The sequence below is a fragment of the Raphanus sativus genome, unplaced genomic scaffold (assembly GCF_000801105.2).
Source record: "Raphanus sativus cultivar WK10039 unplaced genomic scaffold, ASM80110v3 Scaffold2859, whole genome shotgun sequence".
NCBI lineage: Eukaryota > Viridiplantae > Streptophyta > Magnoliopsida > Brassicales > Brassicaceae > Raphanus > Raphanus sativus.
Window position 1 is genome coordinate 1 of NW_026618166.1, and position 13432 is coordinate 13432.

Here is a 13432-nt window from a genome sequence, read left to right on the forward strand (position 1 = left end):
AAGGACTATTCATCGACGGTTTCTCATTTCTCTTCTTCCCACATTCTAAATTTCTATTCTAAACTAGAGTCTTTAAACTAAGCGGAGTGAAGAAGGTGATGGAAGATAACGACGGAATCCGGCGGCCTAATTGCCGTCTGCCGGAACGCCTTTTCGCTTTCGGTGAAGAACCCACCGGCGTAAGGGTCACTCCCTATCACAAAGCAGGCGCAATTAGGAGTATACTTGACGCTCTCGATCCTGAGGAAATCGAGCACATCAGGGCTTCTCCCTTCTCCAGATTAATTGAGATCGCCGATAAACCAAGTTTCTCCGGCAGGTTTGGTCGATATATTATATCGAGACAACTCAAAGTGTTTAAGAAGCATGAGGCTTGGTTCCTCTTCGCCGGTAAACCGATTAGGTTTTCAATTAGGGAGTTTGCTCTGGTGACCGGGCTGAACTGTAGCAAATTTCCGAAACGATGCAAGAGGAAAGCGAAGAACTTCATGGAAGATGTTGGGGAGAAACCATATTGGGGCGAACTGTTTGGATCGCTAAAAGAGGTACCCGTATCATCTGTTGTTAAGATGTTGGGGAAGAAAACAGTGGTTGACAGAGAGACAAGGTTGAAGTATGCATATCTCTCCTTACTCTCTTCTGTTATTCTACCAACCACACATTCACCTCGGATATCACAAGAAGCCGCAGAGATGATCAAGGATTTTGATGCGTTTTTTGCTTATCCGTGGGGGAGGGTCTCATTCGAGATGTTAATGAGTAGCATAAAGGAGAGAAAGGAAGTCGCTCTCTATCAGAACACGATTGCTCTTAAGGGATTTGTGCTTGCTCTTCAACTGGTAATTGTTGAATGTGTGCCTGCGCTAACCGAAGTTGTGCAGGATGGAAGTTCTTCTGGATCAGACGGTGAGGCAGGGGGTGATGATGATCCGTTACAGCTTGACAAAGACGGGAGGAAAAATATCAGTCCTGGTCACGCACGCGACACGGATGCTGCAGGGAAGGTAATGAGTTATGAGACAATGAAATTGAATTACTTTGTATTTTTGATGTTCTGTTTTCAACATTAATATCACGCACGCGACACTGATATACTCTAATTTTGATGTTCTGTTTTCAACATTAATAAAATTGAATTACTATGTAGTACTGTATAATGAACGATGATGTTTTCACGAATGCAGGCATTAGTTGAGTCCATTATGCTAGATGGGAATGGGGAGATAACCCTCGCTGCAGATTACCAATGGTCAGATGACGAAGAGGATGATGCCGTCTCTAATATGGTGGGTCTAGTCGAGCAGCGATTTGGTTTCAGAAATGATTGTTTTGTTGGTGGGGCAACAAAAGAGGATGTCACGCGGCTGCGTCAAGAGTCAAAAGCTGAAATGCTAAACCGAAAGACTGTGAAATCCAAGGCGGGTACATCTTCTCAGGTCCAAGATGGCGTTGACTTAGATCTCTTGGCCTCGATGGTAAGAGATAAACTTAAGGACGACTTCCAACTCTTACATGGGAGCGTAGCAAACGTTCAGGAATCAGCAAATGACTTTACCGAAACAATTCTTGTCAATATCAACGACGTCTTTGGAATCGTACAAGATACTGCTCGCCAGATAAAAACGATGTCTGAAGAGATGCGTAGGTTGTCGGCCACATTACCTGTTCCTCCTGTGCAGAGCCAAGTCCCCCGTCCCACAGTTGTGAATGCGGGGACTCAAACAATGACTGACTCCACTTCTATTATTTCAGATGCAATCATGTTTGCTAACCGGTCTTCTACTCTTCCTACTGCGGTAAACATCTTCTTATCCCGCTAAGTAAAATGATAACCATATAACAATTTCTGTGCACAGCTAACGTTTTTAAGGTACAGGAGCATAACATTGGTGAACCACCCAATACTCGTAACCTGTCATCAAATGTTCCTACAGATGTATGAATTATATTAACCGGAAAATCCAAATGTTATACATTTAACAGACTTATTGTACTGATAACTTTTACTTCTTAACAGGTCCCTCAAGTTGTGGAGGACACTAACACATCTGTCAATCAGTTGATTAACAAAACTGGCCTAGAGGACCGCCATGCAGAACAGTGTGTACATCCATGCGATGAGTCTGACCGCTTACGTCCTGCAAACACAGACAAAGAACAGGAATCTGTAAGTTGAATCGTTAACATTTTTTTGTTTCACTAACCAACTCAATCTCAATTTTTGGCATCTCTGCCACCTTCTTAATCGATGCAGAATCTTGATCCATCATTGCTTTTCCCCAACCCAACATTCTCTCTTGGCCTTACGCAAGAGGCTCGTGTGTATCCTTCTACCAACGCCAATGTTTCAGTCCACAATGAGGAGGATCTTTGTCATGAAGACAATGTAGATGCAACACTCGGAGAAGCTGGAAATGTGTGTAGGAAAAGCAAAAGACAAAAGGTGCCAACGAAGTTGCTCATGGGGGAATACGAATGTGATAAAGGGTTTCAGATCCGTGCTACAAAGGCTGTTGTTGATTGCATCTACGAGGGAGGGAATGTTGATTACAAGGCAAAGTTTACTGCTTTACTGGAGAAAATGAATACCCCATTGTAAGTAAAACAGTAAGAGATAGATAGCTAATGATAAACTTGGCCTTCAAGTAAATAATTAGCCGGCTAATCATTTTAAACATTATTATTGGATAGTGATTTATGTATTGGGAGTGGACACATTCAGAGCTCCGATCTGTACGACATTGTTCAGCGCGCAACTCAAGTATCTGCTAAGGTATGTTAATTGGGAATGATAAGTCTCCAACCTTTTCAGATTTATTACTTACATATGACTCAATTTTTTTTCTGAAACCAGCTGGTGGATGTTCTTATGTTCCACACAAGTTCATTGTTTCACTCTCCATCATCTCACAAACAACAGTTCAGTTCTGTTTTTATGGACACACAGTTCGTGTCTCACTTCACCAAATTGTATACCAAGTTCTCAAAGGTGGCGAAGAAAGATAGCTACAAGTTTAGTAGTAATGTTGTTGACATGTTTCTGCAGCTTCCGGCTTCCGTTGATGCGGTTCGTTTCTATTTCCCATTCTATCTGGACAAGAAATACTGGGTTGGCATATGTGTCGATTGCACTACATGGAGCGTCACTGTCTTGGACTGCAACATTGAACTCAGGACAGAGTACATGATGAATAAAGAAGTAAGACCACTGGCTTTGATGTTTCCATACTTTCTGAAACAATTGGGGAGAGAAGTAGGATCGCGAGACTGCAAACCAATGGCAATAGATAGGCCCCGGAACATCCCCCAGCAAAAAGAAGTAACACACTCAGCTGTTTCATCTGTGATATTCATCCAAGCACATGCGGTGGGTGGGGTTGATGCTTGCAAATGCATTACGCCGGATGTCCTGGACAGTATGGTGGAGATGCTACTGGTGACTCTTTACGAAGCATCCGTTGGTCCCCTTTGATTCAATCCTGTTTTTACTTTCGTTTCCGTCAAACATTATTCCTTTCCTGTGTTTTATTTAGAAAACTGCGTGTGTAACTCCACTTTATGTTGTTAAACAACTGTTTTATCACTTCAGAGTGTACTCATTTAATTTCTTCTTCATCCTCCAAACCATTATCTCAACATCATTACGGTTGAAAGCATTATGGTTGATGTAAATGTTCCAATTGTAACCGGTTACATTTGAACCGAGCCGGATAACAAAAGAGTTGGCTGGCCAACTCCATTACCCTATCATACATATGCAAAAGGACGTGGCCCAATATACATCAAAGAGAACCCAATATATAACCGAAATGAGTATACCCTAAAATCTACTGTAGTCATATTTTCATTACAAGTCTATAAAACTCAACGTTTTACCTAGTTACTAAAATAAAAAAATTTGCCGTTTTACCTGGGTTTCGAAAAACAAAAGCGGCGACAAGGGGAGGCAACCACAGAGCTTCAATTCAGGTTAGTCTTCTGTGTCCCCTATTCGGTTATATATAAATCAGGAAACCTCTCAAAATAGATCCCATTTACATTTTACCACCAAATTCCTCATTGTTGATTAACTCCTCTATTTCTTGGTTCTACTTGTCCAATCGTAGATTTCGGATATGGCAATGGAATTGGGACCGGGCATTCCTCGTATGTGCCCGTGCGGAGCACTGACTATTCTGTTGACATCGAAGACGAAGGAAAACCCAGGCCGTAGATTCTACAGATGTGGGGTTGTATTTGGGGAAAACCACCTTTTCAAGTGGGCAGACGAAGCCTTAGTGGAGGAGATAGAAGCATTGGCCGTGAAGCAGTCGACAATTGAGAATGAGATTAATGAAGTGAAGGACCTCATTCTTGACATGAAGAAAGACATTACTGAGATTGTTGAAGTTGTTGCGGCATTATCTACCAAGCTTAGGAAGTAGCCTCGTGATGGTTAAGTAGATGTATTGGGTTTCGTTTATTGTCCCTTAATGTATGTGACCATCAATCACTATGTGATGTAATATGTAAACATCTATGTATGCAAATGTATGAATGAACTTTTACTACTTTACTATCACTGTATCGTTTGTAAATGTTATGCATAATTATTCTGCTACTACTTTGTGTTAGGGTTGACATTGGGGGGTAGGGTTTACAATGGGGATTGGGTTTAGGGGTTTAGAATGGGTTTAGGGTATAGTGTTGAACATGGGGAATAGGGTTAACAGTATAGGGTTTATGTTGGGCTTTATGCTTGAATGGTTAAATTCAATATTAACCAGCTAATAATTCCTATATATAGCTATATATTTAATTAACCGGCTAATACATGGCCAATGCCGACATTAAAAGTTTTTACAAGTAAGCTGAGAATGTGTGTATAGGGTTTTATGTTTAGGGGTTAGCGTTTAGGGATTCGGGTTTAGGCTTCAAATTGGGGTTACGATTTACATTGGGATTAGTGTATAAATTGTGGTTTGGGTTTATGGATCTGCCATGGGATTAGGGTTTAGTGTTTAACATGGGAGTAGCGTTTAGGGATTCGGGTTTAGGCTTCAAATTGGGGTTACAATTTACATTGGGATTAGTGTTTAAATTGTGGTTTGGGTTTAGGGTTTAGTGATGTGCTTGTGTTCAGTGTTTAGTCTTCAAGATGGGGATTAGGTTAGGGGTTAGGGTTGAATTTTTAAATTCAATATTAACCAGCTAATAAGTCGTAAACATATCTATAGATTTAATTAACCGGGTAATAGATTTTAATGGCCGACATTAAAACTTTTTATTCGTAAGATGATAAAAGTTTTAATTCGTAAGATGATAAAAGTTTTTGTTCGTAAGATGATAAAAGTTTTTACAAGTAAGCTGAGAATGTGTGTATAGGGATGTGTTTGGGTTTACTATATAGGGTTTTGGGTTTAGGGATTCGGGTTTAGGCTTCAAATTGGGGTTAAGATTACATTGGGATTAGTGTTTAAATTGTGGTTTGGGTTTAGAGATCTGCAATGGGTTTAGGGTTTAGTGTTTAACATGGGAGTATGGTTTAGGGTTTAGTGATTTGTTTGGGTTTAGGGTTTAGTCTTCAGGATGGGGATTAGGTTAGGGTTTAGGGTTAAATGGTTAAATGCAATATTAACCAGCTAATAAGTCGTAGACATATCTATAGATTTAATGAACCGGCTAATAGATTTTAATGGCCGACATTAAAACTTTATATTCGTTAGATGATAAAAGTATTTATTCGAAAGATGATATACGTTTTTTTAAGTAAACTAAGAATGTGTCTATAGGGAAGTGTTTGAGTATACTGTATAGGGTTTTGTGTTTAGGGTTTAGCGTTTAGGGTTTAGGGTTTAGGCTTCACATTGGGGTTACGATTTTCATTGGGATTAATGTTTAAATTGTGGTTTGGGTTTAGGGATCTGCAATGGGTTTAGGATTTAGTGTTTAACATGGGAGTAGGGTTTAGGGTTTAGTGATGTGTTTTGGTTTAGAGTATAGTCTTGAGGATGGGGATTAGGTTAATATTAACCAGCTAATACGTCCTAGACATATCTATAGATTTAATTAACCGGCTAATAGATTTTCATGGCCGACATTAAAATTTTTTATTCGAAGATGATAATGTGTGTATAGGGATGTGTTTGGAAATACAGTATAGGGTTTAGAGTTTAGGGATTAGGTTTTAGTGTTAATGTTTTAGGGTTTTGAGTTTAGGGTTTAGTGATTAGGATTTAGTGTTTAAATATGGGGTTGGGTTTAGGGGTCCTTAATGGCTTTAGGGTATAGTGTTCAACATCGGAGCAGGGGTGACAGTAAAGAGCTTAGTGTGTTGCATTTCATGTTTAACAATAAATATTAACCAGCGAATAATTCGTATATATAGAGACGTGTTTATATTAACCGGGTAATAGTTGATGATGGCCTTTTTAATAATATCTTACAGTTAAACTGATAATATGGGTTGAGTGATGTCTTTTGGTTTAGGGTTAAGTATTATATTGTAGGGTTTACGGTTTAAGGGTTGGTGTATAGGGTTTAGGGTTTAGGGTTTAGGGTTTGAATTTTAGTTTTACCATTCTTCATCTCGAAGAATTATTTACCAGTTAATTAAAGATCATACACAATTTTCATTAAGTTTAGCTGGCTACATTAGTTTCGTAACCGGGAAACAAAATCAGATACCGTCCAACAGCAATAACATAATTTTTATATAATGAAGAGACCTTTTTATTTAGCATCACATAGCGTTTATCCAACTCCCCTACATACCACATATGGTGTTTGCGTAGATATATGATAAAAATATTAAACATTAAGGATAATTATTGAGCTAAACCATCTGCTTCCCCCAACCATCCAGTACAAGTCCACCCATCGCCAAAAGGTCTCTCCATGTTACTTCCGTATTTGGTACTATCTATATTGGGTTCTTGCAAGTGGCTTTGTTGTGTCCAATGCCCTTGCACCTGCTGCATGCGATCCTTCGGCGGACGCATTTAACCTGTTTGCATATTCAAATGTAGATGTCTTAGGAGTATATTACGATCTCCTATACATATATGGTGAAGATAAGTAGATAGTAAGACTTACACGTTTTTCTCCTCTTGAAAAGTATCTGCTCTTCTTGGGTCTTCCAGGTGGGCGTCTTGTTGCAGGGGGAGTGAGGTTGAGGTCAGTAATAATGGATGGAATTTGTATTCCCCCAGTTGAACCTGTCTCCGGTACAATTGTTCCTTCATATGCACGCTTCAATGCATCAAGCTTGTATGGATCAATAACAAGGTCGTTCACACTTAACTTTGCTTTCAGGGCCGCAGCAATGGCGTGAGAGCATGGAATAGCTAGCATCTGAAACTCAAAACAGCTGCAAGTTCTTGTGGATAGGTTTACATGGAAGCTTGCTCCTGTCTTGTTGCGGATTTCGTACTCCATCTCAGCTATGTCCAGGACTTCATACCCCCCTGTCATCTCGAAGTTGTTTGTGAGGATTCTTTCAATTCGCGGGGTGAGAACTCCATCAGATCTGGATGCCAGCTCCCGCCTCTTAGCAAACCATGTCATCATCTTCTCACGTATGAAGTCAATGAGTTGGACAATGGGAAACTCCCTAGCCTTGCACAACACAGAATTCCATGATTCAGCCAGGTTGCTGGTCATAACATTGTACCGGTTTCCAGGAAAATGGGACCGCGCCCAATGTTCAAAGCCAATCTCAATTAGGTAAGCTGCACAAGAAGGATCCATGGCTTTAATCTCGTTGAACGTCAAGTAGAAATCGTTCAACCTATAAGCCCTTGCTGCCTTTGCAACTAGATATCCCAAATGCCTCTCTTTGAAATTGGACCTTATGTTTCTCTTAAGATGGACCACACATATGCAGTGTCCCGCACTTGGAAACACCTGAAAATGTAACAGTTGTTCTTATTTCCGGTAACATAATTGAATAGCCTATGAATTCAATATATATCCGACAAATAACATTCACAGTATTGCTAAATTCTTATGTTAACAAGCAGCATGATAGACAATTACATATTTGTTTTGCTGATTGAGCTTGGTGATATCTATGTAGATTACCCTGTTAATTAAACGATTAACCTCCCAATTTAATAGCTAGCCGGTTAATAACATTTACAGTATGGCTAAAATAATACATAACAGGCTAAATGAAATACACTTACATGTTGGAAAAGTTTACTGACCTTGCTGATAGCTTTGTATATTGAAGGATGTCGGTCGGATACCACGACCAATCCAGTCTCATTAGCCACAAACTTTGAAAGGTTTTCAAAAAACCACTCCCAGGACTTGTCATTCTCGCTATCAACAATGGCGATGGCCAAGGGGTAGATTTGATAGTTCCCATCTTGGGCGGATGCGGTTAGCAGACATCCGGCATATCTTCCTTTTAGATGAGTCCCATCAACGACTATGACCTTTCTCATAGCTTTGTAGCCTTCAATGGATGCTCCTAATGCGAGGAACATATACTTGAATCGGTTAACTCCTTGCTCTGTGGGCTCTGTGTGCAAGTTTGCTAACGATCCTGGATTTGCTATGACTAGGTTATTGAGATAAGCCGGAAGCTTTATGTAAGAATCATTACATGTTCTGTGGCCATTATCCAAAGCCATATCCCTCGACTTCCACGCTTTCCAGTAAGAAATAGAGACATCATGGTCACCGCGCATCATCCTTCTTATCTCGCTAGGCCTTGGCCCGATACCATTTCCAGCATATTTAGTTTTCATAAGTTCTCCAATGACTGCCGATGTTGCTTGGCTTTGGTAACCACCACGTTCAGCAATTGAACATGTGTGAGCCTTGACGAGTTTCCTAACCTCAAAGATCTCTGATTCCTTTAGTCTGATCGCATACAGACGCCATTGGCAGGATGAGCTGACACATTTCAAGACCATCATGGTTGGATCAGACTTTGCCCTTCGGTACGAAAACTTATTGGCTATTGCGAACATTGCCATATGGTGCTTGAAAGCATCACGGTTAGGGAACATCATTCCAACCTCTAGTTCAACTCCATAATCACCCAGCTCACCTGCTTCAATTAAAGGAAATTGTTACATTGACAAAAAATATTCAAATGCAATAGGTATACATTTTAGTGGCTCACCAAGCTATCCTAATACCATTTCCAGCAAATCCACTTTACTAGAAGTAATTATTACCAATGCTGGTTTCACCTAAATTATTTGAAAAACCGTAAAAATTATTGAACATACACATGACTGTAAGTTAGACGGTTACAAATCAATATGGTACATATTCAATTCTCGAATAATTCATTGATGTGAAATAAAAGAGTAGAGGTAACAATTCCTTTCTTATGTAAGATACTTGGTTCTAAAATGTTTGGTTATGTTTTGGAATTATCTAAACATTGTAATGAAACATCAAGACAAATGAAATAGCCGAGTAACAATAATTTTTTAACATACATGGCACATAACCATGAAAATTTTGTTTGTTACCACAGATGATTACAACATTTATCAGACACAGAAAAAAAACTTCCCAACCCCTAATGACGGACCCTTAAAGCCGCCTACAGGCCGAGTTTAAAACACCACTTCAATCAACCCATTTAAACCAACCGATTCGTCCACGGTTAAAGACAAGTGTAACCCAAAAACCAACAACAAAAGGTTATACTTCTTGTTAACCGTCCAAACTACTTACAATACCCGCTTCATAATATACTACCTGCCATACTACCATATTAGACATTGAAGTTGTTGATCTTTTCAAATCAGTACCCACCCTCCTTGTCGCTCTCCTCCGACGAAGTGTTGTCCACATAAGCAGTAGGCGGTGGTGGAACACCAGACTCCTCTTGGCCGCATGCCAAAGTGAGCGTCAGTGATGGCCCAGGAAGAGAGTTGTTGACCTCCTCAGTTGTTTTTCCAAGAACTGCCTCTATACCATCACCTCCGTTTCCTAAGAAATTTGAAAACAATGTTATATTGAGATGCTCCTATTATTCACTACAATATTGAACAAATTGTTGTAAACATTTATACCTTCATTTCCGATCTCAGTTTCCACACCCTTTGCTCCTAACTGATTGCAAACGATTGCAGTTGACCCAGTTGATGATTCCCCTTGAGTGAGGCCAACTTCGGTTCCGTGGCTGTTGTTAGTGAGGAGGTAAACGCCTTCCAAGGACTGGTAATTTTCATCTATGATCTCGTTCCAGAACGCGGAGTCAGCTGTCACAAGGCGACCATCCCTTTGAGCGTTGTAGAACTCAGGATAGTCCAGCATATCCATCCCAACATCCCAAAACACGGACGGTGCTTGTGCAGGGGGTATTTCAGCGAGGGGCTGGGGCTGGAAAGGAACAATAGCACCTGCTGTGTGAAACATAGAGGCTTGTAAACAATTTACTTTCAAAGTGAACCATTCATAGTAGCCGGCTAAATATACAACCTTTCAGGAAAAGTGAATCTTTAACCGGTCATTGTCTGAAACATACCTCTGGTTCCTCCTAGGGTTCCATTAGGTGTCCTAGCCATCTGCGAAGCTTCCACCATCTCATCGTCATCATCATCGAGTTGAATGATCTCAACTCCTTGGACCACGCCGGTTGAGTTTTGGGTTCCTAAAACTCTGTCAGCATAACTCATCTCAAGCGCAACGCGGTGGAGGATAAGCATCTCTTGCTCTCCAAAGATCTCAGTCATGACCTGAAGACTGGTCAGAAGCCTTTCTCCCCTCACCAACCCTGAAATGAATAACCAAAATATTAGTATCATATAAAGACGGTTCGGATGTAATTACAACACCCTATATTTTAGATAACTCACCGTCATATCTTGCTCTAGCTGCTTCATCCTGACCACCGCCGACGGAGTAGGTTGAAGAACCTATCTTGAAATCAGAACGCGACAGGAAGTGGAACTCAGCCACTTTCTTTGCTCCAAAGGTAACAAGCAGAGTGATATCCGCAGGTGGAGGCCTCCGAATGAGTAACCGGACAAGGTCAGATGTCGAAGTTAGGGTTATCGGGGGTGATGGTCCGCTTGGGAACATCATCCAATCCGGCATCCCATATGTGATCAGAACTGGAGTCTCCGAGCCAAGCATGTAGTTTTCCCTGATTGTAGCATCGATTTCTTCAAGGGTTTCTGGAGAATCCATGAACGTGGTGAAGCCATAGTCTTGATGGTTTGGAAGAAAGTGCCACTGCTCTTCACCATTCTTCTTCCAATCTCCATGCCATATGCGAAACACACGACCCATCCTAAGATACAGAAAGCAAACAAAATATAAGATTCAATCCATTGATTCAATCATTTGAAATACACAGAGTTAATGCACGACAAATTAAATACACGGTTAAACATTTATAGCATCACAATCATTGGGATAGATCCATCACCTTGCTTTAAACGGTTTGCAGAATCAACTTCGACAAATAACCTTCACTGAACTCCACTGCTTTTTGGTTAAACTTGAGTGAAGCTGTAAGTGTTTTATATAGCAGAGCAAAGATTTTCCTAGATCTTCTCGTCCAAAGATCAGAGGGAAATCTTTTCCAAGATTTCGTGTACTGCTCCGCCGTATGCGTCAGAGTTATCTCTAAACTACTGTATTCTTTTCGTTTATCGATGCAATCTAATCTAGTGTAAACTAAATCTACTTGTTATCTTGCCAAATCAAACCAAATATCTTCTGTCAGACCTAAAACCCTACGAAGCTACAGGCGCGCGAGGGAATGGTGAAGCGTCAGGGGTATTGGCGTCATTTTACCTCCGCTTTTGGTAGCGCGTCGGTTCAATTTCTGGTTCTTTGGTATGCTCCTAATATACCAATCTTCTATGGTTTTTGACCTAAATTACTCTTCCTCTTATGTATTTTTTATGTAAATATAGAAAAGGAAGGAAATAATGAAAAGCCTATTAACTTGTAGCTCAAAACTGAAAGCCCATTTACATTAACTCTTGATTAGACCACCAATGGACATTTATTAAACATTTGCTACAAATCAATTTCCTAACCTTTTGATTTTTTTTTCTTTTTTTGCAGATTCTTTTTAATTTTATATATTATTGCCAACAACAACAAGAGTAAAACAAAATCTTCAAAATGAACATCTATATCAAGAAATTATTAATTAAAATCTTTATCTGGCTTGTACAATAGTTATAATCGCTTACACCCCAAAGGAAAAAAAAAACTATTACCAATTCTTTGATTTTACTCAATAGTTATAATCGTTTTCAAGTATTTTATTTTCTAATGGTATGAGTTATAACAACCGACCAAGAACACCAACTATTAACTGCATGAGTGTGAATGTATATTTAATTTTTTCACCAAACTATCTCTTGCTTTTAGTGGTTATGATTGATTAACTATTCATGATTTTATGATCTTGTTGTTGCATGATATATATGCATAATGTGCGAGATCAGTTTACTGTTTAGAGTTTATAAAACTGAATATATTGTTAAAATGCCGTGTTTCTTCTGGATTAATCGATGTGTTAACTGTTAAGCAATCAAACGTTAATATATTATACGACAAATTGTATTTACTTGAGTAACTCGCAACTAACATCAGCAGATATACAGCATCAGAAAATCATATCAAAACGATATCATATGATCATAAAGAAAACTATATCTTGATTCACCAAGAAGTGACAATCCCATAACCGACAAAAAACAAGAAGCAAATAGAGAAGCGATGTTGCTTCAACTTGCAAGAAACTATAGATAAGACATTTGTATAGTTTTCAATTCGATATACAAACAAAACATTTCAACAGTTCAAAAAAAAAACAAAGCATTTCAACGTAAACATACGTATCAAAAAAACTTGTGACAAAATTTCCATGTGGGCCATGGAAATCTTAAGGCATAGAGAAGGGATTTTTTGTCCAAACAAAGCAAATCCAATGACTTATTACTTTAGGGTTGGACCCACAAAGAAGATTTCATGTCTCACTTTCTCTTCTTCTTCTATATAAACAAACCCACTGATTATTCTCTAAAGTCTTCTTCTCCTCTTGATCATTTTACTTTCAAGTCTCAAAAAACTGTTTCTTCTAAATGAGACGAAAGGGTCACAGTCACGGAGCAGTGTCGCCTTGTGCTGCTTGTAAGCTTCTCCGGCGAAAATGTGTGAAAGACTGCGTCTTTGCTCCATATTTCCCGGCTAAAGAGCCTTACAAGTTTGCCATTGTCCACAAGATTTTCGGTGCTAGTAATGTCAATAAGATGTTGCAGGTGAAACTTCACTTCTCTATCTTGTTATTTTTGCTGTTATACTTACATTTATGACCGGATATAAAACTATGAAACATAATTATATTAAGAAGAAAAACAGGAGTGTGTAAACATGTATATATAAACAAACTGTTTGACCCCCTTCTTGCCGCAGTTGTGTCATTATGTGAGTTTAAGTGACTATTTTATAGTGTGTA

At 39.4% G+C, this 13432-nt stretch overlaps 2 protein-coding genes across 2 annotated transcripts; both read left to right on the forward strand.

The window, feature by feature from the left end:
* Positions 1 to 98: 98 nt before the first annotated feature.
* LOC130506073 (uncharacterized) lies at positions 99 to 3472 on the forward strand. The gene is made up of 7 exons (XM_057000684.1): positions 99 to 1004; positions 1185 to 1796; positions 1857 to 1907; positions 2018 to 2167; positions 2255 to 2595; positions 2710 to 2773; positions 2855 to 3472. The coding sequence occupies exons 1-7, from the start codon at positions 99 to 101 to the stop codon at positions 3470 to 3472; spliced, it is 2742 nt and encodes a 913-aa protein (XP_056856664.1).
* A 643-nt stretch (positions 3473 to 4115) lies between these two features.
* On the forward strand, positions 4116 to 4424 carry LOC108834780 (uncharacterized protein At4g04775-like). Its single transcript, XM_018608106.1, has one exon. It carries the CDS (start codon positions 4116 to 4118, stop codon positions 4422 to 4424), a length of 309 nt encoding a protein of 102 aa, XP_018463608.1.
* Positions 4425 to 13432: the final 9008 nt, after the last annotated feature.